Here is a 27,551-nt window from a genome sequence, read left to right as displayed (position 1 = left end):
GTGTACCCAATAGTAAACCTATTATCCTAAACCATGTAAATACAACATAACATGTTTAGTTTCAGCTTGTGTAAAAGGTTAGGGTTATATGTTAATACAACTCAACATGTTTAGTTTCTGCTTGTGTAAAAACTAAAGTGGTATAAGGCAACGGGTTTCCTCGCAATTTGCGAGTAAAGTCAACTAATTCGGGTTAAGAGTGTAGAGACTGGTGTGATTTCTCAAAACTATTTCACATCTATTTTACTGATGGTCATATCAGATGGTTTAAAGTTTCTCTTCATGTGTTGATTTATTTTCTCACAAGTTGATTAACGACTGTATTTTACTTTTATTTCTGTAAAATTAAATTGACACGAGATTATTGTAATCAATGCATATTTTTCATATAAAATATGAAAGTGAAATTTCCAAGCATTTGGAATGAAATTAAATTTATTTTGAAAAAGTGCAGATCTTATTGTGAATGATTCATCCATGTACACATTTTTTTTTAATTCATCCCTGTAATATTTAATCCAATCATTTATTCTCCTTAAACTCTACAATCGACTGTAAACTCACATTCATTTTTGCGTGCAACATCCACATCTCAACCTCCAGTCATCAACTGATGAACCTGCCCTACATTTCTGATAATCTGTTACACTTGGATGTGCGTCACAATATGTAAGAAAAGATCCGTCACTATTTCCTTTTCATTGCAACTTTATTTATATCACGCTTTATACAATACAGATTGTTTCAAAGCAGCTTTACAGTGATAAACAGGAAAATAATGATCAATGATGCAAACAGAAATCAATTCTGCTGTAAAGCAGATCTAAAAGACAACAGTGTCATAGCTGTGTGTTGTAGTCCTTAAAAAGTGATTTCTGTAAAAGGAAATATCTCCATTTGCTTTGAACTTTGAGCGTTGTAACATTGCAGATGTTGTTTAAGCTCAAACAGCAACATTACACACTAACTAAAGTTAAAAACATGAAATCATAATCAAGGACCCCTTTATTATCCATTGAAGTGCATCATTTTGCATCTGGTATGGTGCTTTTTTAAATTAAAATGTTAGTATTATAATGTTTTTAATCATAACTTTAGTACACTGTTAGCAATTGATGTAATTTTTACAATAAAATTTACAACAACATATTGTATTCATGTTTTTATTGTAAATACAAATGCATGATGGGAAATTTATGGACAGTCCTGTCATTTTGTTGTAACTACATTGTAGAAGCATTATTTTACAGCCACCGCATAGCATTGTGGGATTGCTGCGATTTGAATTTTGAAATTGCGCGGTACCGCGGCGGCCAACGGCACCAGAATCAAACACTTTTGGAAGAAGCAGCTTTTGGAAGGAACACATCTCAGGTATGAAACGTTAACATGAAATCTATTTTTATAAGTCTATGGATATATTAATTCCGGTCATATGAGTGGTGATTGTTTCGTTTGGTATATTTCAGTGACATTAGCTTCTGTGACGTTCGCCCCGACTCGACTCGCTCACTCCCGGTAAAACAACACCATGAACTGACCGCGGTGAAGTGGCGTCTTCTTACTCAACCCATACGGAAAAAAGTGATATATATTTTTTCAACACCTGCTACATAAGACAGTTTTGTGCATCCCATTTTTGACTGATGAAAATCTGTCACACTGTAACCAACTTATACCTTAAATTAAAAACATTAAACATTTTAAACATTTAAAAATGTTCTAAATAACGGTTTGAAAGCATCTAGTCTTGTTATTCTGTCAATCATTTTGCATGAATATATAAACAGATGCTGCCTCACAGTGATTTCATAATTTTCAGAGCTCAATAGGATAATATGAGGAATTCACTTTATATTTCCATTTAAAAAAAAAATATGTACATTTATAACACTATTGTATTATATTACCTTTTCATCAAAAAAAAAAAAAGTTAACGCTGATGGTGTTTCTAATACAGTGACTGTGGGAGTGACGGATAAACTGACATCTTTCTCTCTTCTGACTGCTGTTATAAATCCCTCTATTTTTTCCCTCTCTATTTTTTTGTTGAAAGTTGTGAAAACTCTATTGTGGAGTTTTTCTTTTGCCATTTGAGCAAATGGAAACATGAAAAATATATTTAAAGTAGTCTCTGATTCACCGCTATAGAAGTTTCCCCAAATATGACGACTTCTGCTTCTGAGAAACCCGCAAATCTGAAAAGGGTCTAAAATGTGTCGACACTTTATGTTGTCTTACATTGTAAACGTGGATTTAAACACTTTCATTATTTTATGAGTTATATAATGGTTACTTAATTATCAAATTTATAATAATAATAATAACATATTTTTTTTAAAAATACAGAAATCAGATTTTTAACCCTTATGTTTCAGTTTATAAAGTTACTCTGAGGTCTTTAGAGGACAAAAATGTCTGTGTCAAAAAATAAACTCACAAATAGCACAAATTTAATTCTGAAGACCCTCAAAAAGAAGAAGAAAACTCTTGGAAGATTATTGTTGAAAAAAGTTACAAAAGTGAAAAAAGAAAAAAGTTAGAGGCTTAAATTTATGAAAATGATATATATATATATTATATAAAATGTATATTTAATAATAAAAAAAAAATTAAACTAAAAAACTGCTACCAAATGAATCCATTTTTATTTAAAATAAAAAATATATTTAAAAAAATAAAAAGAGAGAGAATTCAGTGAGATTTAGTTTGGGTTCAGTACAAAACTTTCCCCATGAATGCCAGCAAAGCTCCACTGGTATAAACAACGCTGGGATTTGTGATTTGCAGTACAGTAGAAATTTTCTCTATCAAATATTACACACAGCAAACACACACACACACACACACACACCGTTTTTCTAGTACATGCATACAAACCACACTGACATCCACACGAATTATAACTGCATCATTTATCCAACTGATACACGCAAAAGAAGAAAACATAAATAGACATATTTAAATAAACATAAATAATTGCATATGCGCAAAAGAAAACATGAATAAAGCGAGTATTTGCTTTATAGGCCAAACCTGAGAAAATGGCGCCATCTTGTGGAAAATACCAAATTTACATTTTGTATCTTTACCAACAGAATGAAAATGTTAAATGTTTGTTTGTTAAATGGCCCTGGGATAAAAAAAAAAAGAAATGTAGTTTTCAATGGGGATATTTTTGTCCATAAGGTCCTGAGTGTAAATATGCTGTGTTACTAGTGTACAACTGATTCATGAAAGAAAAAGATGAGAGTAAAATAAGAAAATTCGAATAAAAATAAACACTTGTGCCAAAATTCATGAATTTGGCATTAACACAGGAAAAATTTATTTTAAAAAACAGACAAAAATGTCCTTAGGAAGTGTTAACAACAACAATCGTAAAGGACTATTATACATCGCACAGTGATCGCAGGGATCTCGGTAAGCTGAAATACAAGTTTGAACAAGAATAAAAATCCTCCTGTAGACCTGAAAATCATTGAAGTGCCTGGACCATACAAAAATGTCCATAAGGACACACAAGTGTTAAGTCTGCTCTAAATTTTACATTTAAGTGTGATTGATCAATGAGACCCTTTTATTACAGTGTTGTTATTGAAACATAATTTGCAAAACTGAACTAATCTAGAAGCATAATCAGATTTAACTGTGATTTTCTGCTGTAATAAACAGTTTAACTGGTAAGATCCTCAGAGGAGAAGTTGTGCAGTTATTATATAAGAATGGAAAGACTGTGTCGTTGAAGGTGGATGTGAATGTGAGTAAATGTGTGTTAGTTACAGGATCAGAGAATGACACTGTTCCTCTGTCATAGTCCAGCTGAACTCTCACACGCTGAAGCTTCTGTTTAACAGGAAAAACAGTGACGGGTTTCTCTGGGGATTTTGAGCCATATTTGCTGTTCATGTATCGCACACACCAGACATTAGACTTAAAGAAAACCAGTTCCTTCCTTTGGTTTGATGCTGTGGTTATTCCAAGACTCCAGTGTGTATTGTCTCCAACTTCCACATCCCAGCAGTGTGTTCCTGAGTTAAAGCCCTCAGATCCCAGGACACATGGATACCTGTCAAACCTCTCTGGATTATCAGGAAGTGTTTTATCTCCATCACTGAGCGACACACTGGTCAGATCAGCAGAGAGTGTGAGACCAGGATGTGTTGTGTTTGGATCCAGAGTCAATGGAGCTGCAAAGAGAATAACATCAGATTAGAGGATGAAATATGATGTATTAGAAATGTAAATGTTAAACACATATAAAGATTTTGTTGAAAGAAATCATAAATCATAACAATGGTCTCTTACTGTCAGAATGGATTGAGGCTTCAGGTTTGATATCAGTATTCAATAAACATTATTTTATCATAATACATAAATAAAGATTATGAGGAATAAACATTTCATTATGAGTTTGCTGTATGATCTGATGATTTTCTGAAATACAGTTCAGATTCACCTGGAAATATATTTAATAATCAGATTCAGATTCACTTTGTAATTATTAAATATATTGGTAACACTTTACAATACGGGTGCACTAATATGCAGTAATTCATGTTTAACTAATGCACAGATAATCATGTGTTAATGTATGACTACATTATGAAGAACTAAACCATTAATTAATGATTACTGCATCAGTAACTAATAAAGATTCTAAATGATTAATAGATTAAGTAATATATGAATTGTTATTAATTAAATGTGTCATAATGTATTAATTCCTTAATAACTTATTTTATTAACTAAAAGTGTAAATTAATGCGTTAATTACCACAGTTGGTCAAGGCAATGTACTTCAACTTCCAGTTGTCTGCTTTAATTAATCATTAACTAATGATTTGCAAATGTATCATGTTATGCCTTTACTTGTTGAGGCACATGACTATTAACTAATTGTTAAGTAATATGCCATTAGTGCAATTATTGTAAAGTGTTACCAATATATTTCATATATTTCTATCAAATGTTGATGTTGTGTGTGTTTATATGTGAACTATCTTCTGCACTGGTGTCAAATCTGCTGAGACTCACTGTGTTGGACAGTTTCCAGCATCTTCTTCCAGACTCTGAACGGCAGGTTACCCAGATAACGCGACACATGAATCAAAGCTCCAGAACTCATCCGTGGATCCGGCTGTGAGATCTGGACTCTGAGGAACATTCAGGAGTCAGAACTGCAGTGAATTTGAGTTCAGATCCACTGAGAGAAGAGATATGAGCAGCTCACTCACCTTTCCATCGTGACTTTATAGTTCTGGAAAATATAGAGTTTGAAAACATTTTAATATCTTATCAAACACTCTCAGTGTCAATGAGTTTCTCTATACAAGTTGTTTTCTGCACAGAGAATGAAGCCAGATTGATTTGTCACCTTTAGAAACGAGACGTCATTGTCTTTCATCATCTCCTCCATGTCTCTGATTGTGTGTGAAAGAGCTGAGATGTGTGTGTTCATCTCCTCCAGCTTCTCCTTCATCCTCTGCTTCTTCTGCTCCTCTTCCTCTCTCAGTGCAGTGATTGTAGCTTCTTCTTCGTCTCTGAGAAACTGATGAAGCTTCTCAAACTCTTCTTTAATCTGACGCTCTGTGTGCTCAGCTTGAGACTGAAATCAAATCACATTCACTTCAGTCAGCGCTGTATGAACACACACTCCACTAATGTCAATAATAATCTCTGTGTGTGAATGTTGAGTATTTAACTCTTTATATCCTCACCTTGATGTGTTCAATTGTTTCATCACACTTTTTCTTCATTTCTTCTCCATGTTTGAGCTTGTTTTGTAAGGACGTCAGTGCTGTATTAAATTCCTCCTACAGGTTAAGATGAAAATCTGTGAAACTTATGCAGCTCTAAGAGGTTTAAACATTGTATGCTTGGATGTTTTTATTGTTATATTATTTATATGTTGAATGGGTCATTCTCAGGAAGCATTTGTGCCAGAAAATGGCAGGCCATATATTTTTTTTAATTATTTAATTTGGAAAGGATGAACATCAAGAAATCATGTTTTCATCAAACAAATGTGTTTTTTGCAATGGCCAATTCTTAATTATTATATCCACGCATTTCTAAATTAGTGGTTGTGCAAATAAAAATACAGAGAGTGAAAGAATGTTAGTATTAATCATTTTTGGCGTGTCTTGTAATAAATCATATATTATTAATGAAAAAAAAATTATAACCCATGACATTTCTATTTTTAAATTATGTTTTACTTACAAAGTTCGGGAGAAGCACGTTCAGATAATTAACCTAATTGTCATGGGAGGAGCTCATCCAGTCAACTCAGTTAACATCAGGAGGTGTAAGTTATATACAGCAGTTTTTACCACTATTCTATGACAGTTTTCCAGCATCACTCCAGCACCCCATCTCCTCACTTACTAGTCCTATCCCAAACCTGGGATGGGGGAGTACTCTGGGTTCAGGCCAAATTCCCCTCGGACAGCACGCCAAATACGCATATCCTTTACTCTAATTATATGTAACTCACGCAAAATATGAAGGGCTTCCCTCTCTATACACTGTGTGCACAATTATTAGGCATTCATTTTATTATTGAACAACCACAGTGCACTCAGTCAATCCAAAATGTTAATAAACCGTCCCCTTGGAATTATAAGGTTCTATCTGACATTTTTGTCAAAATTGAGTTATTCACATATTCTTATTCTGTGACAACTTATTTACATTATGTGATGTTTTTTTTCAAGTTGTGTACATTTTGGGACTTTTTATTGAAAAAACAAAAAGGTTCTATCTACAAAGTCGAACTCTAACTTGGCTCTATAAGGTTCTATCTGCGTGAGCCAATCAGCACTTCGAATGGACAGAAGAGGACCAATCAAAAAATGAGTCATAGAGAGTATAAGTCTGTGTTTTAAAAAATGAGTCACAGAGAGTATTATAGTTCTGTGTTTTAAAAAATGAGTTTTTGAGACCTTGAAAAAATGAAAAAATGAGACCTTTTTTGTGATTATATAGTCAGTGAATCATTATTCAATGATTATTAAACTTTATGAATTAATTTGCTGATGCATGTCTGTTTTCTTGCAGTTTTTAAAGTCTTAAAATGTCTTAATTTTTACAATATTAAGCCTTAAAGGTGAAATAGTCAACAATTTAATTGATGGGGTCTTAATTACAACAATAAACGTTAGCATGTTATTTCAGTCATACTGATGTCTGGAGAGAAAGCCATTTTACCTGGCCCACTTTAGGTGGAATAAAGATGTATTCCTGCTCAGATATATTACAGTAGCTGCTTTTTGTCTAAACAAAAAAAAGATTAAAGTAACAATTTCTGCAATAATGTGTTTAATTACCCACCAAATTAGTACCAAAAATTAACATCTGCACTGGACAAAATATTTAGACCTACCTTGCTTAATTTGAAATGTCCTAAATACATGGAAGTGCTAAAAATATGAAATAAATGTCATAGAAAGGATCAAATTTTACTTTCTAACACATGTTGAGACATTGTTACAACATTAATAATTTTATATTTAGTGTTCAAATAATGTTTTGGCAGATAGAACCTTATAATTCTAAGCGAAAAGTGTTTTTTTAGAATTAGAAGGTTCTATCTGCATTTGACCCATTCCAAAAATCCCCATTTACAAATCTGAGAGGATTTTGATATTGTATATTTAGAATACATTTAGGGTCCCTGTTATTTTCATGTTTGAAAGAAACTTGTTCCCCATATACATTTTCCTATATGTAATGCAAAAACTTTGAAGCTCAATATCTCAAAACTGCTCAGAACGCAGATAGAACCTTATAATTCCAAGGGGACGAAACCTCAAACCTGAATATTTAAGGAAGTAAAAGTGAGGTTTTGGCTTTCTTAGGACAATATCTATGTGTGCACAATTACTGGGCAACTCTTAGTGTGCAGAATTATTATGCCGAAAAATGAAAAATTTCCCATCTCACTTGTTTATTTTCATCTGTTAAAGTGAACTCAATTTACAGATAAACATTTCTGACATTTAAAGAAACGAATAAGTGACCAATATAGCCACCCTTCTTTTCAATAACAGTTATAAGCTGTCCATTCATGGAGTCTGTCAGTTTCTTGATCTTGATGATCAACTTTTTGTGTAGCAGCCATAGCCTCCCCTACACTGATCAGAGAGGTGTACTGTTTCCCTTCACCGTAAATCTCCCGTCTAAGAAGGGCCCACAAGTTCTCAATAGGGTTTAGATCAGGTGAGGAAGGGGGCCATGTCATTATTCTTTCATTTTTAAGACATTTACTGGCTAGTACATTGATGCATGCGATGGAGCATTGTCCTGCATAAAAATCATGGTCTTCTTAAAGGATACAGACTTTTTCTTGTACCACTGCAATGGTGGGGAAAGAGTTAAGAATCGTACCACCAGGTAATTTCTACCGGCGATTATCAATGTGCACGTGGAATGCTGTTATAGCGGCCACATACACTTTCACTGTGGATGGCATACGGCCTCTAACAAGGAAGGCAATAAATATTGGTGTTGGGCAGTTAAATGGGTCTTCTACCCACGATCTGCACCAATTTGTGAAAACTCTCAATTTATGTGTGTAAAGTGTAATGGACACATTTGATTTCCATTGATCTTCAACATATATTGCAAAGTAATGTGTCACGTGTCTATATTGTCAATGTGTGAAACAAGATATATGTATGTGCGTGCCTGGGGAGGGGCTTGGTGTGACGCTTCAGTAACATATGGGACAGGATCTTTGACCCTAGTATCTGACAGTTTGTGTCTTTAGGTACAGAAACTTGAACAGCAATGGGTCCCTTATCTATATGGGTCAAAGAAACAGCCACTGGGAAGGAACCTTGAAACAGGGTATAAAGGCCCATCTCTTCCTGCCTGTGTGTCACTCACCCTACAGCGTAACTTCTGTGTGGTAGACTGAACCTTCTTGCAAGAATAAATACTTTTAAAAGACCATATGATTCAGAGTGTCTCTTACGCAGTGATGATAATTTAATAGAAATTTTGCCACAACAAAAGACACCTTGTGGAAGAAGCCCTGAGCTCAGAGATACTGTTCAACAGCTCTGAGAGACCACATCTGAGGCTGGAGAGCTCCGTCGAGCAGCCAGACATGGAGATTTCATGACTCTGTTGGGGTTCCATATCATGAGGGAGGGGGTGCTTGAGAGAGGAGGTCTCTCCTCAGGGGGATAGTCCACAGAGGGGCTGTCAGCATCTCCACCAGTTCTGGGAACCACGGCAGGTTGGATCATTTCAGTGCCACTAACAGAACTGATTCTCTCTCCTCGCTGATTTTGCAAAGCACACAAGGCAGAAGTTTCATTGGAGGAAAGGCAAACTTGTGGTGTGCTTTTGGCCAGCTGTGAGCGAGTGCATCTACCCCCAGGGGAGACGAATAAATGTGTCAACGAATAAAACAGCGGGCAGTGAGTGTTCTCCGTGGATGCAAAGAGATCCACCTCTGTCCCTCTGAATGCACTCCAAATCATATTGACAGTCAAAGGGTGTAGTCTCCACTCTCCGTGGATCACCCCGCCCCTTGATTGCATGTCCACACCGATTTTTAGGCATCCGGGTCATGTAAAGCCTGAATGGAGAGGAGGTGTTGATCTGCCCACAGAAGAAGGTCCTTCCCTAGCCGCAGCAGAGGCCGCGAGCTCACACCTCCTTGGTGATTTATAAATTCTACCACTGTCGTGTTGTCCGTCCTGAAGAGAAAGTGACGGTGGAGAATGTCTGTCTTGCCACGACTTCTCCGTTTCTGACCAAGTCCAGACTTCTTCAGAAGCTCGTTTTCGGCGCTGGGTGCAGGTTTCCTCCCCTGAGTGACAGCGTCAGGAAAGCAGCCTGGCCTGCTGTCCCTGTCAGGGCGGGCCTCTGACTCTTTGAGCCATGACGATGCTTCGGCCACGGCTATCTTGGTCTCACCACCAGTTTATGCTCGCACTGAGCAGCAGCAGAAAGGACAGCTTATAGGCGCCACGGTCGATTTTGTCAAATAGGGTGTCAAATTACGTTCGACCTCCCCTCAACTAGATGGCAGACATGTCATACTTCATACCCGACTCAAAAAAACATCATAATTCTATACAAAATCTTTGAACTAGAGCGCATTGAATCAGTGTGAACAAAAGGGGAGTTAGTGTGCGAGTGAGCCATTTTATCAGAGCAATATTGTCAACGAGTATTTGCATTAGATTATTATTATTATTATCTAATGGCATCAATAAAGCTTACACGCAATGAAGTGTTGGGTCTTCTATTCGCGAACCCTGATTCTGAAGGGGAATATCTGCCTTCAGAAGATGACGGTGATTCTGAAAGTGAAAGTATAGCCGTACACCAAGCACAAACGGTGAATCCTTTGCCTAATGTAGATGGTCCTTTGCCCAATGTCAGTGGTGGGAACAATGTTTCCCGGGTCAAATGGCGGCCACGTGCAACTAGCGAATTATGCATAGTCTATCGCAAGCTGATGTGTGTCATATGAATAATATATATGTGCCCCATACATGGAATCGGAGTGCCTACTGTATGTAGTAAATGGAAAATCTCTACAGCAAAAGGCCAACCGCTACATGAATTCAGTTTGTTTCTAACATTTATTAGTAATGCTTTACACAGTTTGTTTACTACTTACTATTTACCTGAGCATTCAGTATTGTGCAATATAGCATACAGAAGGTGAGGGACATTTTGGGGGGAAAGAAGTGCTGCATTTTATCATTTAAACAGACTTTTCATTAAAATTCTATAATCTAAGATGGCCGCCACCATATGACGTCATAATATGCAAATTAGATGGGAAAATGTAATCCCTACATAAACTTTGGGTCATCCTTAATATTTCTCTAATTTACAGAAAGTCTCTATCTTTTATCATTTTTAAGATATAGCCTTTTGAAATGAAGATGTCAAAATCGAACGTTTTAGGAAAAAACCTCTGGCGCCTAAACATGACAAAAATGTATGAAACTTGAATTGCTCTGTTTGTAAGTTAACTCGAACTCTCCCACCATCTAGCTTGAATCATGAGTATCTGCTGGGTCACATGACCATAAATGATAAAATTACTTCCTTGAAGTGATCATCGCATTTACCCTTCGCTATAATGGCCTTGTGGAAGGGCCCTTTGTGAAGGGAAGCAGTTGTTCACTTTCGTTTGGAACACCCCTACAAATGGCCCTTCAGGGGTGCAAAAACACCATTTGGAATGGGCCCTTGATGATAGGCTTCTTGCAGAAGGTTGGCTGAAGGAAAAGATTCAGAATGAATGACTTCCAAACGCCGCCTTATAGAGAAGGAAGCCCCACATATTTTGCACGCTTGAACACCATTGGCCAGTGGTGTGATTGCTGATGAGTGACACCTGCGCACCGCACCGGTCTTGTATCTCTCACGGAGGAGCGGAGGCAAAAGTGTTCAGTTCAAAGTGAACTGAATCAAAAGGGAACTCTTTATGTTTAGCACTGTATTCAGCATATAGCATGAGAGACATTAGTCTTACCTTGTAAGATGGAACCACTTCACTGATGGGTCTGAATGTGTGATTGGTGTGTTTCTCTGAGTCTCTGCACACGAAACACCCAGGCTGTTTGTCCTCCAGACAGAAGAGTTTGAGTTTCTCAAGGTGTAAACTGCAGATCTGGAGATTTCCCTCCTTTATAAATGAATCACACAAGTTTTTTAACACGAGATTAACTGGAGGATGATTATTTGATGATCTTCTCCTGCAGACAGGACACTCCTGAGTTTCCTTAGTTTTCCAGAACTGTTGTAGACACTCTTTACAAATACTGTGACTACAGGACAGAAAAACAGGAGTCTTGAAGATTTCACAGCAAACAGGACAAGAAAGCTCTTCCGCAGATTTTGAATCCATTTCCTCGTCTTGAAAAAGATCCAATGATCTACAATTTACTTTCACTTTTTGAGCGTTGGTTTGAAAAGTAAATCACCATTACAATCAAAATCTAATCTGGGTTACTTCAGAAATAGACAACAATCCTAAAATAATGTGTCTCTTCTGTTCTTCACAACTCGTTTTAGCTTTCGTTGAAAATGAAAGATAGAAATAATGACTTGTCACTTCCTGCTAGGTTAGGTTAGGTTAAAAGGGTGGAGTTTCTGAAGACTTACTGGATACTCATATTATTTTATTTGTGCTTTCAAGCAAACTCTGGACTAATGAACTTAATAAACCATCAGAGTATGTAGCATAAAATAAAAGAACATCATAGGCCTAAGTATTATTAATTTATAATTATGTTATTATTTTATAATATTATATAATTATTTGTTCCGGTCTGTAGGGAGTCCCTAATGCTTATGAGCTGTCTAAACACTGATAATAACAACTTTTTTTTAGGTTTTAAGTTTTAAAACTTTAACCTAATTTAGGCTTTTATTATAAGTTCAGTTATATTAGTTATTATTGCTTCATAATCTTTGATACCAACAGTCATTATTGTCTATAAAATGTATGAATCCATTCAAATCCGTAATTTTTTAATATTGACTTCAGTTGTGTGTAGATACTGACTTGTTGTAAAACAACAACAACAACAACATAGTATTATCATGGTAGCTACTTTAGTCTCTTTTTGATGTAATCGTAACTGAACTAAATACTGCAATAAGTAAAAAGACTAAAAAATATATTTGGTGCGACAGTTTATTTTGTCGTTGTAGTTCGATAGGGCCAACTTGCCAGTAGCATGTGTGAGATGAGATCTGTAATTTCGATCAGGCAGTATTTTAGACAGTTGAAGTAGAGGTCCTCTGAGCGGAAGCGCATGTGATGTGACGACGAATATTGCGCGCGTGAGCTACAGTGAAGTACTGTACGTAAGTTTTATTTGTATTTTCCCCCGATATAAAGTGTTTTATTCCACCTTATAATACATAATTTAGTGAGTCTGTCATAGTTTTAAAATAAGAACGGGGGCGATGTGATTGTGCAGAAGAGGGTGTTCAGTGAACGTAATGAACTGTCAGCTAACGTTAGCTGTACTATCGCTGATGTTAAACAATATCGGTTCTTTTATCGCATTCATCAGTTTTAAAGAACCAACAATGTTATTCTCTATACATATCTATCTCTAAATAAGCACATAAGCTGATCTAATGCTTTAGTTTGTTATCATTTGACTTTAATATCATGTTATCACTGAATATAAAAGAGAGGCTAACGTTAGTTGGACACCAAAACACTGGCTTTCTCCAAACCTAGTGGTTTTCCTTCATAGACAGTATGATTCATCTTAGTCTCAAAGCCTAGTGAACCTAAAATACATTTTATGGACGCAAAACCTTGTGAACTGCCTACTTAGGCAGCGTTTTCGTGCCGTTAGTTTCAGGCTGCGTATCTAGATGCATTTTGGTGTGTAATATAATGAGCTGACTAACTTACATAGATAACATTTCTGGGCATCATAGTCTAAATTAATGAGCTTATAGTTGACCCAGCACACATCTAACGTTACAGTACTATGGCCAATACAAACATTCGGTCTAGGTAGTTAGGCAGCTAAAGTAGGTTTTCAGACTCAGCAACTCTGTCTAATATGTCATAATATATTTCACATTTAGCTTTCCATTTGACTTACGTATGTTTATACTGTCTTCGCTGATTATCACACAGTGGTGTTTAACCACTACTCTTAAAATTGAAGAATTGAAGATTAGAATCTAATCTGGTGGATTTTTCCTAAGAAACAAGTGGACATAAATGGGCATTAAAGCATAAATTCTTTTTTTTGTGTGGCATTTATGCCCCCGATCAGCACTGATCTCATACATATCTTCTCTGCAAACAAATTGATGGGAATTCATTGTAGCAACAGAGACTTTGAATCCCTGCACATATTATAGTCATTTACAGGTCCACTGTCAGAAAAGCAAGGACCATAAAAGTCGTCTAACACTAGCTATGTTTCCATCCAAAGTTGCTAAACTAACTTATGTGCAAAATTGGAGTATCGCATTAAACATTTGCAAATCGTTTCCCTCCAATGAGCCAAGGAGAACAAAATTGTCACTTCCTGATAAACTGGCACTAAATATCACCAAGAAAAAAGGAAATTGCTGCAGTAGGAGAAGCCACTATAATAATAATTTAGTCTCAGATGCTGTGCAACGAGATCGGTTCCCTTTTATAATTTATGCACAATTGAGCATCTTGGTGATTCCATCCAGCGTTATTTCATGAGATATTCCAAAATAGTATATAAATAGGTGGATGGAAACATAGCTACTGTTATTTCACACATTTTTCCCCTCCTGTCGTCATTTACAGGGTCTTTTGAGGCACTATGGCGTTTAACTTCGGACAAGCGGGCACTGGGGGCTTCAGCTTTGGACCCCCCAAAACTACGGCTGCGGCCCCGACGGGCTTCGGGCTGCAGACCAGCGCTCCTGCAACAGGGGGGGGCTTCTCTTTCGGGGCCACCCAACCCCAGACCCAGACCTTTACCCAACCCCAGACTCAGACCTTTACCCAACCCCAGACCCAGACCTTTACCCAACCCCAGACCCAGACCTTTACCCAACCCCAGACCCAGACCTTTACCCAACCCCAGACCCAGACCTTTACCCAACCCCAGACCCAGACCTTTGGCCAACCCCAGACTCAAACATTTAGCCAACCCCAGAGTCAGACCTTTGGCCAACCCCAGACCCAGACCTTCGGAAACCCCCCGCCGCAGTCTCAGATCGCAGGACTGCTCGCACAGCCCACGCAGAACAATGGAAGCACACAGGGTGGATTCAGCTTCGGAGCCCAGACTCAGAGCAGCACCTCTGGGGGAGGCTTCTCTTTTGGGTGAGACTTTATCTGGGGCGAAGTGTGTGTGTGTTGTTCTGTTTTTTTGTTTTTTTGTTGTTGTTGAACTATCCCTTTAATAAAGCAACAGTAAACTGTTATTCCAAGGAAGAGAGTGGAGCAGCCGGGTTCCGGAAATAAAAAGAAATAATTTTATAATTAATAATTTTCTCCAAAAGGGAATTAATTTAACTTTAAAACCTTTGAAGACTGACTTACTGTGAGCTACAATATTGTAAATCGATGGTATATGGTTCTGTTAAAGCCATCTGTTTGCATTATTTCAACTAATTAAAAAAGAGTTGTTAAAAAGCAGAATTCCTGTTGAACACTGCATAGCTTTTTTTATTTCTCCATAATTTTTTTAATTCCATTTCATTCTCAGTGCTTCATGGGATTGTAGTTCCTTCCCTCACTGAGTACACAGTCTTGTACCTTTGTCTTTTTAGATGATTTCAAATACTTTTGATTCAGATCAAAGTTTGTAATGACGTGATTCACCTTGTAGCTCGTTGGCTTGTTCATGGATTATAATGCTTTAATGAAGACTTTTTAAAAAATCCCTTGGGGAAAAATGAGGGATATTCTTCTGAAACCAAGGCCGCTATAAAAGTGAGCAGTTTCACTCTATAATTAACCTGAATGTCATCTATGTAGAAACATGACACATTGTGAATTTTTCAATAAAATATATTTAAAGTCTGTTTATGTCTTTGCATCCAGCGCCTCCCTTCCTAAACTCAGCACACCTGCAGCATCTCAACCTGCGACCACAGGCATGACTCTGGGGGCTTCACCTGCCGGGACGGGCTTCACTCTCGGAGGTCTGGCTCCTCAGACTACAGCGGCCCAGCAGCCTATGGGGGGATTCAGCTTTGGGACGCCCAAAGTTCAGGCAGCCTCAGTTGCCCCGACACAGCCCACCCCTGCGCTCTCACTGGGGGTTCAACCCACAGGTCATACAGAGTTACATATGTCTTGACACCCAGTTCATAATATCAGCTTTGTTCGTTTTTAAGCCCCATCCGGACGGGATTAACTTTACAAGGGTAGATGGAGTTTTACCACGGGACGTCTGTAATATTAATGGCCAATTCGCACGGGATAAGATATCTCAGTAAAACTAGCAGAAGTGGGAGGGGTAACTCGATTTGCGCATCGCCGTCCTCCACCTGTCGTCATGTGTGTATTACGTTGCTTCGTGATATCACATGCACAAACACATATAGCCGATATTTATAAAACAGTTATGTCCGGTCGAACGATGTATTAATCAACTTCAGATTGGATTGTGTTGGTAAAAGGCACTTACCTATAACACTAAAAGATGTTTCTTTCGTGTCTCTAACAAGTGCTTTCGATCTTCTTTGATCTGAATGGTGTGTGGAAAACACTTGAGTTTTGCCACAGACTCGTCCCAGGCAGCGACTAGAACGCAACTGAATGCTTTTTCAAGCATCTCCATACTTGAAAAACAGTGGAAAACTATTTTAAACAGGAAATGACTAAATATTTACAGCGGGTCTATTCGCATGGGATTAGTATTACCTGAGGTCATTTTTCTGGACCTTTTACTGAAGGTAAAAGTCGCCGTAATCTTTACTGACATTGCCCGTAATGATTACTGAGATGGCACATTCGGACGGGACTAAAATCACAGAGAAGCTCTGGTAATTATTACTTTACCCCAACTCTCCATGTTAAACCAGTCCCATCCAAATAGGGCTTTAGTCCATGGGCCAGATTTACTAAACGGGGCAAATTAGCGTGAATTCCAAAAAAAGCGCAGATGGGAGTGGAAAGTTCAGTGCGTGATTTAGTGACGACACACACATTAAAGAACACAGATGCAGCGGATCATTTCCATAATGACCATAAAGACCTGCGTGTCTTTAGTACATCCTGACAGTAGTTTTTTTAATGGCAAAAGAGGGTTTGCAAGCTGTTAGTAAATCTGGCCCCATGTCTGTTAGCTTTGAGATTATCTATTTTTTCCCCCATGCTCCTGAAAGCTGACACTTCGACATCATCTCCTGCTCAAGGGACATTTTAGAAATGACAATGAACAATAATACAGAATTATACACAAATAATTTAACAACCTGTCATGTGGACACCAATGTGGGCTTTGCCTTTTTCCTATTATGCAAAATTCACTTTTATAAGGTGTTTATACACTGATGTGTGTCTACAGTGTGTGTAAACAAACAGCCTATAATGGTTAAAATCCATCCACTCCCCATAATTTAGAAGCAGTGTCTGAAAATACGCTGTTCCAGATGTCCCCCAGAAGCCCCGCCATGATTGCTGACGATCTGCTCTATTAGCATAGATCCTGCCCTGAGTGAGCCGCATATAGTCTGCCATGTTTAAATCGTCTCTATAGCACCTATTGATATAATGTCTGCACCACATAAACATTACAAATGTTGTTTTTGGATGTACCAATGAACATAAGTCACCATAGACTACCGACATCTGTGCTACTGAGGACACAGTGGATGACTTTCATTTGTGAAGGAAATATTCCAGAGAAATTAGGTAAAGTCTTATATGTTTGTGCAAATCAATTTTGCACAATTTACACAAAAGTTGAATCTGAAAGATGGGTCGATACCACCATCCTACTACAGTTCCCACACGAACACATGTGCAACCATTTATAGATGATCATGATGGAACTTGCTAATCGATAAGTTGAATAAAGTTGACACCACAAGTACATCAATTCATCAACCAACCACTCAGAAAAATAACTTTTTCCTGAGTCTCTATCATTGTCCGACTCCGGTTCAAACATGTAAGGCTGAACAGTTGACAATTTCTGACATTTTGGTTGCGTGAGATTCTCCAGTTTTGTTGTTGCCGGAGTATCTGAAGCTCGAGCTGTAAAGAGAAAAGAGGGCGGGGAGCAGCAGCTCATTTGCATTTAAACGTAAACGCTAAAACAGCATGTTTTTGCTCACACTCAAATAGGGGCAAATTCGACGTGCTATAATAAATTATCTGAGGGGTATTTTGAGCTGAAACTTCAGACACATTCTGCGGAGACCTAAGACTTACATTACATCATAATAGGTCCCCTTTAAACTAATACCTAAGCAAAAGGACAAGCCCTGTCATATGCTTCCCCCAAACTTCCTGTTTCAGTTGTAAAACCATATAGTGGGGTCTTGAAAATTCACATTTTATCCCCCCCCCCCCAATGTAGTTTGTTACACTAACACACTGGTCCCTATGAAGGAAATATACAAATGTTTTTTATGTATGTGTATTAATTTGTTGTGCTGCTGATTTATAGGTCTGACTCTTGGTGCTTCAACTGCCTCCACTGCCTCAACAACTGCAATTAACTTTGGAATTAAAACTTCAGGTATGTAATATGTTGTTTGGATATTCAAATATTAGAAAAACTGGCAAAAGACAGAAAAATAGTTGTATAACATGTTTGTTCTTGTTCAGCGACCCCAGCTCCCACCAGCTCTGCTCTAACAAGTCAGTCCATGGCGGGTCCAATATCCTCTCTGTTCGCGAATCCTATAGCCTCAACAACAGCCACAGGATTCACATGTGAGTCCCTCCTCCACCTCTTGACATGAAGAAACTTCTACTTCAGTCAAATTCCCAAGCCAAGCTTTCTTATTTATATATATATTACACCCACAAACCATATATGTATCTTTGGTTCTTGTGATGAGTCTCCTTGGATAAAAGCTTCTGCTAAAAGTTAATGTAGTCTAACATAGGCGAGCGTGATTTCCTATTGCAGCGCTGCATCACATTTTCCACACTGAATGTGAGTCTGTTGGCTCAGACAAAGCAAAACAATATAAAGCACATCTGCTTTTGCAAAATCTCTTAGATAACCTGATTTTTCCGATGGTAAGGTCTACAATATCAGTTAAATCACTTCAGTTAAATCAGTTAAAATTACTTTGTAACACTTATAAAGTTCCAGACAATAAGTTTTTATTTCCTAATATTAGTTAACTAGTAATGAACAATACTTTTACAGCCTTTAATAACCTTGGTTAATGTTAATTTCAACATTAATGACACATTTAATACATTTGAAATCAAAAACTATATCTGTAAACATGACTCATTGCACTGTGAACTTACATGAGCAAACAATGACGATAGTATTTCTATTAACCAACATGAAAAAAGATTGATAAATGCTCTAAAACACATATTGCTCATTGTTAGTTCATGTTAGCTGATGCATTAGTTCATGTTGACAAATGAGACCTTGTTGTACAGTGTTACCAATTTCTTCTTTTCTTTTTAAACTTGTCCATTAACCACAAACAATTGGAAAAGTAGTGCATGTTCATTGGACAAGGTGTGGGAGCTCTGTTGCTATCATTCGTTTTGTTCTTGAGGAAACAGCATGAGATAACACAGGCTTTTCTCTGTGCTCGGTCAGTGGGCTCGTCCATGGCCTCCGTGGCTCCTGTGATGACCTCAGCATCCATCGCTCCCACAAGCCTGTCCCTGAAGCCTCTGGGAGCGGCTCCTGCTGTGACCTCAGGTGCCCTCACTCACGCTCATTAATGCACGCGCAACAAATAATTCAGGCCAATGTACAACTATTAAAGAGCTCTCGTTGTAGATACTTTCCTCTGTTGTGTGTGTGACTGTGTGTGTGTGTGTGTGTGTGTGTCTTTTGTAGCTATTGCTAGCACTGGAGTTACTACTGGCTTCTCTCTGGGGCTGAAGACGATAGCATCTACTGCACCAGCCACCACCACCTCGACTGCTGCCATCACAACCAGGTACAGAGCTTTTCACGTGTGTCACGCCACATGTTTTCTTCTGTCACGTTGCAGAATTGCATTCTTGTGTTGTCTTCTGTCAGCACTGCTCCAGTGATGTCATATGCTCAGCTGGAGGCTTTGATTAACAAGTGGAGCTCAGAGTTGGAAGACCAAGAACGACACTTTCTTCAGCAGGCCACTCAGGTCAACGCCTGGGACCGTATGCTGGTGGAGAATGGAGAGAAGGTAGAGACATACACTGTTTTCTCTTACTGCATACGCCATCTTTACACTGGTACAGTTTAGTGTTGTCAAAAATATCGATATTTCGATAAATATCGATACTGAAATATCTGAACGGTACCAATACTAATTTCCCGAAGTATCAATACACCGATACTAGCTGAGCTGTCACTTTCGCTTCTCTCCAAAGGTGCGTTGACAAACACCACACGCACACTTGTCTCATTCGCTCTGGTTAAATAGCAAAAGTGAAGTAAATGGGGCCGATCACACCTGACACGTTTTTTGCAGTGAGAGGCGCCTATTTTCAATTGGTTTCCAGCGAGCGTTCTGCGCGCTGTTTATGCGCCTGCTGCGCCTCGCTTTTTTTGAAGTTGAAAAAAAAAGGAAAAAGTTGGTAACTCTTCTCATTTTAACATTTCTGAATCATTAACCAAGATGGCCTAGTATTGTTGTTGATATGAGTGTGTGTTGTCTCGTTTTTCTTAAAGTTAATATAATCTGACTGAGGAATCTTAGACAAGTAAATATTTTAACTGTGGTCAAATGTAAATTAACTTGTGCTTATTTAACTTTATTCAAAAAATTATTTAATTCTGCAATTTGCTTTCATTAGCGATTATCATCAATTTGATTACACAGATACTAATTAAACTAAACTGAGCTAGACAATGACATCTCTGAATTCAATAATGAAATGCCTTTAACTGAAAATTGAATGTTTAATCTTATTATGACCGCCGCTAGCGTAGCTAGCGAAAGCGGTCATATAGGGATTGTCAAAGTTTTTTTTTTTTTTTTTTTCGTCATCTACTGAATTTTTCGTCAACGATACCAGGGACACCGAAACACCGGGGAACATGAAATTTGGTGGGCATGTAGCCCCACTAGACTTTTACGGAAAAATTTCGTTTGGTCCCCGGGGGCCACTCCCCCCCCGCGCTGGGCCCCCCCAAACCCAAAAAATGCAGTTTTTCCTAAATAACTACCTGAACCGTGGCACCGAGGATGAAGAAATTTTTATTGTATGTTGCTCTTAAGGGCCCACATCAACCTAGCCCATAATCACTCATTTGTGATTTGCGCCCCTCCCATAAAAAATGAAAATGCAATATTATTCTGCTTTAATCGCCCCTATCTTCAGTTGAGATGTTCAGAACTGCACCATATTTCATGTGTATGATTAACTTGACATCCTTTGGGGGTATGCTAAGTTTCGTAGAATTTCATCCATGGGGGGGTATAAAATAAATTCATTTATGTGCACATTTAGTGACTGTACACTCATCGGCCTGTAGATGGTGGTGTTGAGCGAAGGGTTGCTGGTTTAGGATGATACTGTCACTAAGGTTGCCAACTGTCCCGAATTAGGCGGGACGTCCCGCATTTTGGGCCTAATTTATTTGTCCCTTGCGTGACCTCCCGTGTCCCGTTTTTTGACAAGCTGATAAACCACTGACTGATACAACAGCAACAGCAGCAGTGCTGACCACGACACTTGAGAATGATCACCGACACCTGTCATCATCCAATCACAGCTTTTTTTAATCACTGTTTTGAGACAAATCATTGTTTGATTTGCGAACATCCTCTGCCGTCTGGTCGCTTCCGCTTCAAGCCGGACTCGTCTCGCGCTAACGGTAATTTCCTTTCACTGTCCACGTTTTGATTTCGGCTAATCAATTTTGGCGAATGCAAACAACGTGATTATTGTTCATGAGTCTAACATCCAGCCACGCAAGAAAACATGTAATCTACCTGAGGGAATAATATGCTCAAAAAACATTTCTGATTATTATTAATGTTTTAAAGCTTTTGGAAAGTACATAGAAAGCTTTTGTAACATTATCTTAACTGTCACTTTTGATTAATGTAATGCATCCTTGCTGAATAAAAGTAGGCAATTACTTTCTTTATTTTTTTCCCCAAAAAATAATCTTACTAACCCCAAACTTTTGAACTGTAAGCCTAGTGCAGGGATAGGCAACTCCGGTCCTGGAGGGCCACTGTCCTGCAGAGTTTAGCTCCAACCCTAATTAAACACACCTGAACAAGGCAATCAACATTTTCAGGATTACTAGATATATACAGGCAGGTGAGTTTTTATCAGGGCTGAAGCTAAACTCTGCAGGACAGTGGCCCTCCAGGACCGGAGTTGCCTATCCCTGGCCTAGTGTATAATGTTAAACAAGCTTTCTATTTTAGATAAATGCTGTTATTTTGAACTATGGTTTGTTTGTAATGTGACTTTTTTCATGTATGACATTAAAATTATTTTTAGAATTAAATACATAAATAGGTTAAGCAATACAAATGTGTTTATGTCTGATAACCTTTTAAACACAAACTTAACTGCAGACACTGAAATGACGTACACCGTGTGATACAGTACAAATATTTTGAGTGTCCCTCATTTTCCTATAAATAACCACGATTGTCCCGCATTTTCCTTTTCTGAAGTTGGCAACCCTAACTGTCACACACACACATGCAGGAATACAAACAAACGCAAGCATGCACACACACTGACATCCACACGCACAGACACACACCCATACACACACACATACAAATCCACATGCACAGACACACACACAAACACACACGCGCACACACATGTACGCACGCATACATAACACGCACAGACACACACACACACAGACACACACATACACAAACACACACACATACACACACACACACAGACAGACATGCACATACTACTACTTTTTTTTGGTATATACATAAACACGCAATACAGCCAAATTGCTCCACGTCATTTCTTTTTGTGGAAAGCCAGTGCAGGCCTGAGCGGCGGACATATTTTGTACCGCCATGCGGTACATCTAGTTATTATACATTACTGACACTCTATCCTCCAATTTGATACTGTTAAGTGATTTGACACAAACTGTATTGTTAAAAGCTCTATATAAATAAAGGTGACTTGACTTGACTTCATGTCGATCCAGTGAGCATTGTTTGCACGCACGTTTGCGTTTAAATCTGTTCATCAAATAACTTTTATGTATTAACCAGCATGCTTTTGAACAAGTGCACTACCTCAGGACATTTTTGTTCATGTAAAATATACTTCATTGTCATGTTCTAGACTTGTTATATTTAGCTTTAAATAAAAAAAATACCCCCTTAATATCGTGGCAGTTTTTTTCTCCGTGGTATCGAAAATGGTATCGAATATCGATATTTTTCAAGGTATCGTATCAAAGTTAGAAATTCTAGTATCGTGACAAGTTACAGCAACACCAAATGATTACATGACCAATAAAGAGACCAGAGCCTTCTCTGAACTCGTGAAAGGATCTCTCTTTCTCTCTTTTTATATATATAAACACACACAGGCAATCAAACTTATTCAACCCCACAGAGATTGTAACAATTTACAAATGTAAGCTTTTCTAAAGATCCAGTTTAAAAAAAACAGCATTTATAACATTTTAAGGTAGGGAGTCCGGCGCCAAAGAACTTGCGCTAATCAAAGCCGACTGTGTTGTCTCCTCGCACCTGGGAAAAAAGCTACACCTGAACACACGGAATAAGGACCACAGCCGACTGTCAACTAGCACGTGCGTTCTGCGCCTGTGTGTAAATAAGACGATTGTCTATTTCTGCAGATATATTTAGTCTATATTAGTCACTTAAAAAGGGAAAGTGAAATTAAGACTGCAGGAATACAAACCATCAACAAAACTGCGCTTGCTTAACGTTTTGAATATAAATATTGCTGATCACGTTCTCTATTCCACTCCACTCATGTTGTTATGAAAATATTCGTGCAGTGTTGCTCAAGTAAGTTGACGTAAAATTATAAAAGCCTTCTGTCTATCCCATTTTGGCTCACTTTCATACTTTTACTGTTATTTGTTGGGTTGTCACATGACTCGTATGCTAAACTGAACTGCCAATCAGAGTTTTCTCTCTCATCAATGGCCCGACGAGAAAAACCCCCAAAACAACAGTTTCTGACTAGACCCAATGGTGCAGAACACACCGAAAAAATAAGTCGGCCGACGCTCAAAAAGGCCCCGACGGCCTACTGACGGCTTGGTGTATTCAAAAATGTTAGTTGCAGATATAGCAAAGACAAAAGAGCTCTCACAGAAGCTACGAGAAGGTGTTGTTTTATTACATCAAAAAGGCTACATGAACATTTCCAAGACGCTCAAAGTTCCTGCAGACCCAGTTGGCAGCCTCGTTTGTACGTTTAAATCGTGTGGTACCATAAAAAAACTTCCAGGGCAAAGAATTTCATCAAGGGGAACAAGATGTTTGATCAGAGCCGCCGAGAAAAACCCTTGATATACTGATGACCTGATGAAAGTAGGGAAACAACATTTCAGTGCAGACTATAAGAAAACACAGAACAAGCATTGACTTGATGCCCAGACACCTCGACGAATGAGAGATCGTGAAAGGCTGGCTTGAATATATGCTTACAGGGAATTTAGATAGACCTGTGACGTTTATTATAATTTATGAGAAGATCGTTTTTCATCAAATAAATAAAACCTTGGTGAGGATTAGAGACTCATTTGAAAAACATTAAACAATCTTGATAAATCCAAACTATTGACTGCCAGTGTATATGAACTAAGTTCATCAGTGAGTTGCAGGTGTTCATGCATGTACAGGTGGCTGTTTTCTTTGGCATGACTGAAGTGAACTTGACCAACTGTAAACCCAAACCTGTTGATGAGACACTGCCTGAACAGGTTTCCAGTGACAAGTCAGTCAATTTTCTTTTCTTTTTCTTCTAGATAACTTCTTTACATAAAGATATGGAGAAAGTGAAACTGGATCAACGAAGGTAATCAATGTTTTACTTGGATTAAAAGGTTCAATGTGTATTGACTAATTCACTAAAGCTTGGTTTGATGGTGGAAGAGCATTAATAGGCAAGAGATAATGTTCCATCATCCAGTCCTTATTACAAAACAAATCCCAAAAGTGTGATCAGGACCATAACACAAAGCTAAAGGTTAAGGAGTCAAATGAAGGTGTTTATTTTAATTTATTTTTTGCAGTGACTGGCTGACTACATTATTCTACTTATTGTTGAGATCATTTATTGTGAGACGGCACTGAGTGATATAAGAGAAGCTAGCACAGCAGGAAATCAGAATAAACTTTAGTGCCAAGTATGTTCACACACACCAGGAATCTGTTTTGGTGACGGGTTGAGCTTCCAGTGCAGAATAAAGTACAGACATAGATCTAGATAAGGCAGTAGAAAGAAAATAACACAATAATAAAGAATAGACAATACAATTGAATATAATACTATACAATACAGTAATACAACATATAGAAAATACACAAGACAGAATAACGTATGTATACATTCTATTTACAGATGTAGTTATATGCAAATTTAAATTTATGAATGTACATGAGGTACATAATAAGAAAGCATATAAAATTATTATATTATTGTAGGGCTGATTGATTATGGCAAAAATCATAATCACGATAGATTTTGGTCAGTACTGAAATGACGATTATTTCACACCATTATTGGTGGGTGATATGATCAAAGTCTTATTTTACGATACGAGTCAATTTAAATATCAGTGAAGTTTCACAATTATCTATACTTCAGCAAAAACTATTAGGTTAACTAATGTAAGAAAAAGATACTCACTCTACACAAGACAAGAAAACAGTCGGCAATACAATAAGAACAAAGAAACTAATTACAAACAAAACACAAAGAAATGCAAATAAATGTTGTATGTACTAACAATGGTATTTAGATTTTTCATGAAGATGTACTAACAATGGTATTTAGATAAGTAATTGCCTACAACAAAAAATAGAATAATCAAATGTAAAATAACACTGCATAGTCTCACTGTACACATTAAATATAGATCAATCTTTATTAAAGCTACTTCAGTCATTCTGGCAAGATCACTGAGTGATTTTCCTTTGTCATTTGTTGTTTATGTAGTGCTAATTATACAAAAATATTGAAAACAATACAGCACTTGACCAGTCACAGTCAAGTATTCCAGAGAGCCGAGTAATAAGTCGTGCTCATTAAGTTGCATGAAACGAACCGTCTAAGATATCACCCGACAGCAGGCATACTGTCATTTTCTGTGTTTGATGTGAACTTTGAGTTACTCATATCTCGGTGCTTGTACCACAGGCTGGATCAAGAGCTGGACTTCATCCTGTCCCAGCAGAAGGAGCTGGAGGATCTTCTCAGTCCGCTAGAGGAGTCTGTGAAAGAGCAAAGCGGAACCATTTACATGCAGAATGCAGATGAAGAGCGAGAAAGAACGTAAGAACAAAAGCAGTCCGCTCATGTTTCTTCTGCATGCACTGTGACGTCACTGAGTGTTTGAATGATCTCTTTTATCCAGGTACAAGTTGGCAGAAAATGTGGATGCCCAACTCAAGAGAATGTCCCAAGATCTGAAAGAGATTATTGAACACCTCAACACATCCAGCGGACCTGGAGACACCACTGACCCGGTATGCAAAACATGACCCATATTTGATAGAGAAATGCTTTTTATGAATCGTCATGCGATCTGGGCAAAGAATGAAGGGTCTTTTTTTTTTTTTTTCAGCTTCAGCAGATCTGCAAAATCCTGAATGCACACATGGACTCCCTACAGTGGGTAGAACAAAACTCTGGTTAGTATCTTCTTGGATTTAGAGGAGTCTTTTTATGGAGTCTTTTGTTCACACTTGGCATGTTTGGATTAAAACGAGCCCTGGTGCGATTGCTCTGTTAGTGTGGTTCATTTTAATAAGTGAATGTTGCCATCTGAACCCTGGTGCCACCAAACAAGCGGACCGAGATGCTGAACTCTGGTGCGGTTCGAATGAAATATGAATGCTACACTGACCAAAGACATGAAAACGAACCAAAAACAGGAAGATATGGCCCTACAGAGGCAAGAATGCTTAAGCTATTTTTTCTCGTCATAGTCGTGATGTTGCCCATCACAGTTCGGTTCAGGCGTCTGAACCGCGTCTCCTCACAGCAGATCTGTGTTTGTGTGTGTGACGGAGGGATTCCTGTCGCTGTTTTGACTCATTTACACATTTTATAAGCTCTTCACAAGTTCTCAGCTGGTCAAAATACCATCATATGTAGCTACGCTCATACAACGAGTGCGGTTATCCCAGAACACAGCATTGTTTTGGATGTTCAGTAAGTTCCATCGCAAAATATATGTAATAAAAGCTGACCAATCAGGTTGTGAACGTATCCCTATGCCTTTAGGTTTGGTGTTAAAATGCCAATGTGAACAATAAGCAGACCAGGACACTTTTTTTTTTTTTTTTTTTTTTTGGACCCAAGTGAACCAAACTACAAGTGTGAACACACCCATAGACACAATACAAATAAATTGCCAGTCCATTATGAAATGTTACTTTGCATCATGTTTAACGTGCACTTTTTCTGTGCAGTGTTACTCCAGAGGCGAGTGGAGGAGGTCTCAAAGGTGTGTGAGAGCCGCAGCAAGGAACAGGAGAAGAGCTTTCGTTTAAACTTCCAGTGAACATGCATAAAATATGATTTTCAATCAGATGTAAATGAATGTCATTGTTTTTGTTATTTGCTTCAAAATAAAATCATTTCTTTTACCGGATTCGCTCTTAAGTTTCTTTGTATTCATGTTGATGCAATTTTGCAAAATGATTAATTTTCACACAGATTAGGGATCAAAGTCATTGCAATG

The 27,551-nt window shown here is 37.9% G+C and overlaps 2 protein-coding genes across 3 annotated transcripts; one reads left to right on the top strand and one right to left on the bottom strand.

The window, feature by feature from the left end:
• Positions 1-2,627: 2,627 nt before the first annotated feature.
• LOC311094712 (nuclear factor 7, ovary-like) lies at positions 2,628-12,084 on the bottom strand. The gene is made up of 6 exons (XM_084132839.1): positions 11,513-12,084; positions 5,721-5,816; positions 5,378-5,608; positions 5,238-5,260; positions 5,038-5,156; positions 2,628-4,190 (listed from the first exon to the last, which is right to left on the bottom strand). Exons 1-6 carry the CDS (start codon positions 11,885-11,887, stop codon positions 3,646-3,648), a joined length of 1,389 nt encoding a protein of 462 aa, XP_083988965.1. The 5' UTR covers positions 11,888-12,084; the 3' UTR covers positions 2,628-3,645.
• A 657-nt stretch (positions 12,085-12,741) lies between these two features.
• On the top strand, positions 12,742-27,461 carry nup62l (nucleoporin 62 like). 2 transcript variants are annotated; one of them, XM_084134147.1, is made up of 13 exons: positions 12,742-12,848; positions 14,303-14,827; positions 15,551-15,783; positions 18,129-18,200; positions 18,290-18,397; positions 19,257-19,361; positions 19,503-19,605; positions 19,689-19,833; positions 24,609-24,658; positions 26,003-26,137; positions 26,220-26,331; positions 26,430-26,496; positions 27,280-27,461. In XM_084134147.1, the coding sequence occupies exons 2-13, from the start codon at positions 14,319-14,321 to the stop codon at positions 27,369-27,371; spliced, it is 1,731 nt and encodes a 576-aa protein (XP_083990273.1). In that variant the 5' UTR covers positions 12,742-12,848; positions 14,303-14,318; the 3' UTR covers positions 27,372-27,461. The 2 variants fall into 2 exon arrangements, with proteins under 2 accessions (XP_083990273.1, XP_083990274.1); XM_084134148.1 differs by having other exon boundaries at positions 12,786-12,852.
• Positions 27,462-27,551: the final 90 nt, after the last annotated feature.

Source organism: Abramis brama (genome assembly GCF_963993115.1).
Source record: "Abramis brama genome assembly, chromosome: 13".
Lineage (NCBI taxonomy): Eukaryota > Metazoa > Chordata > Actinopteri > Cypriniformes > Leuciscidae > Abramis > Abramis brama.
The sequence above is the reverse complement of the archived record's forward strand: the minus strand, read 5'-3'. Positions and strand labels throughout refer to the sequence as shown.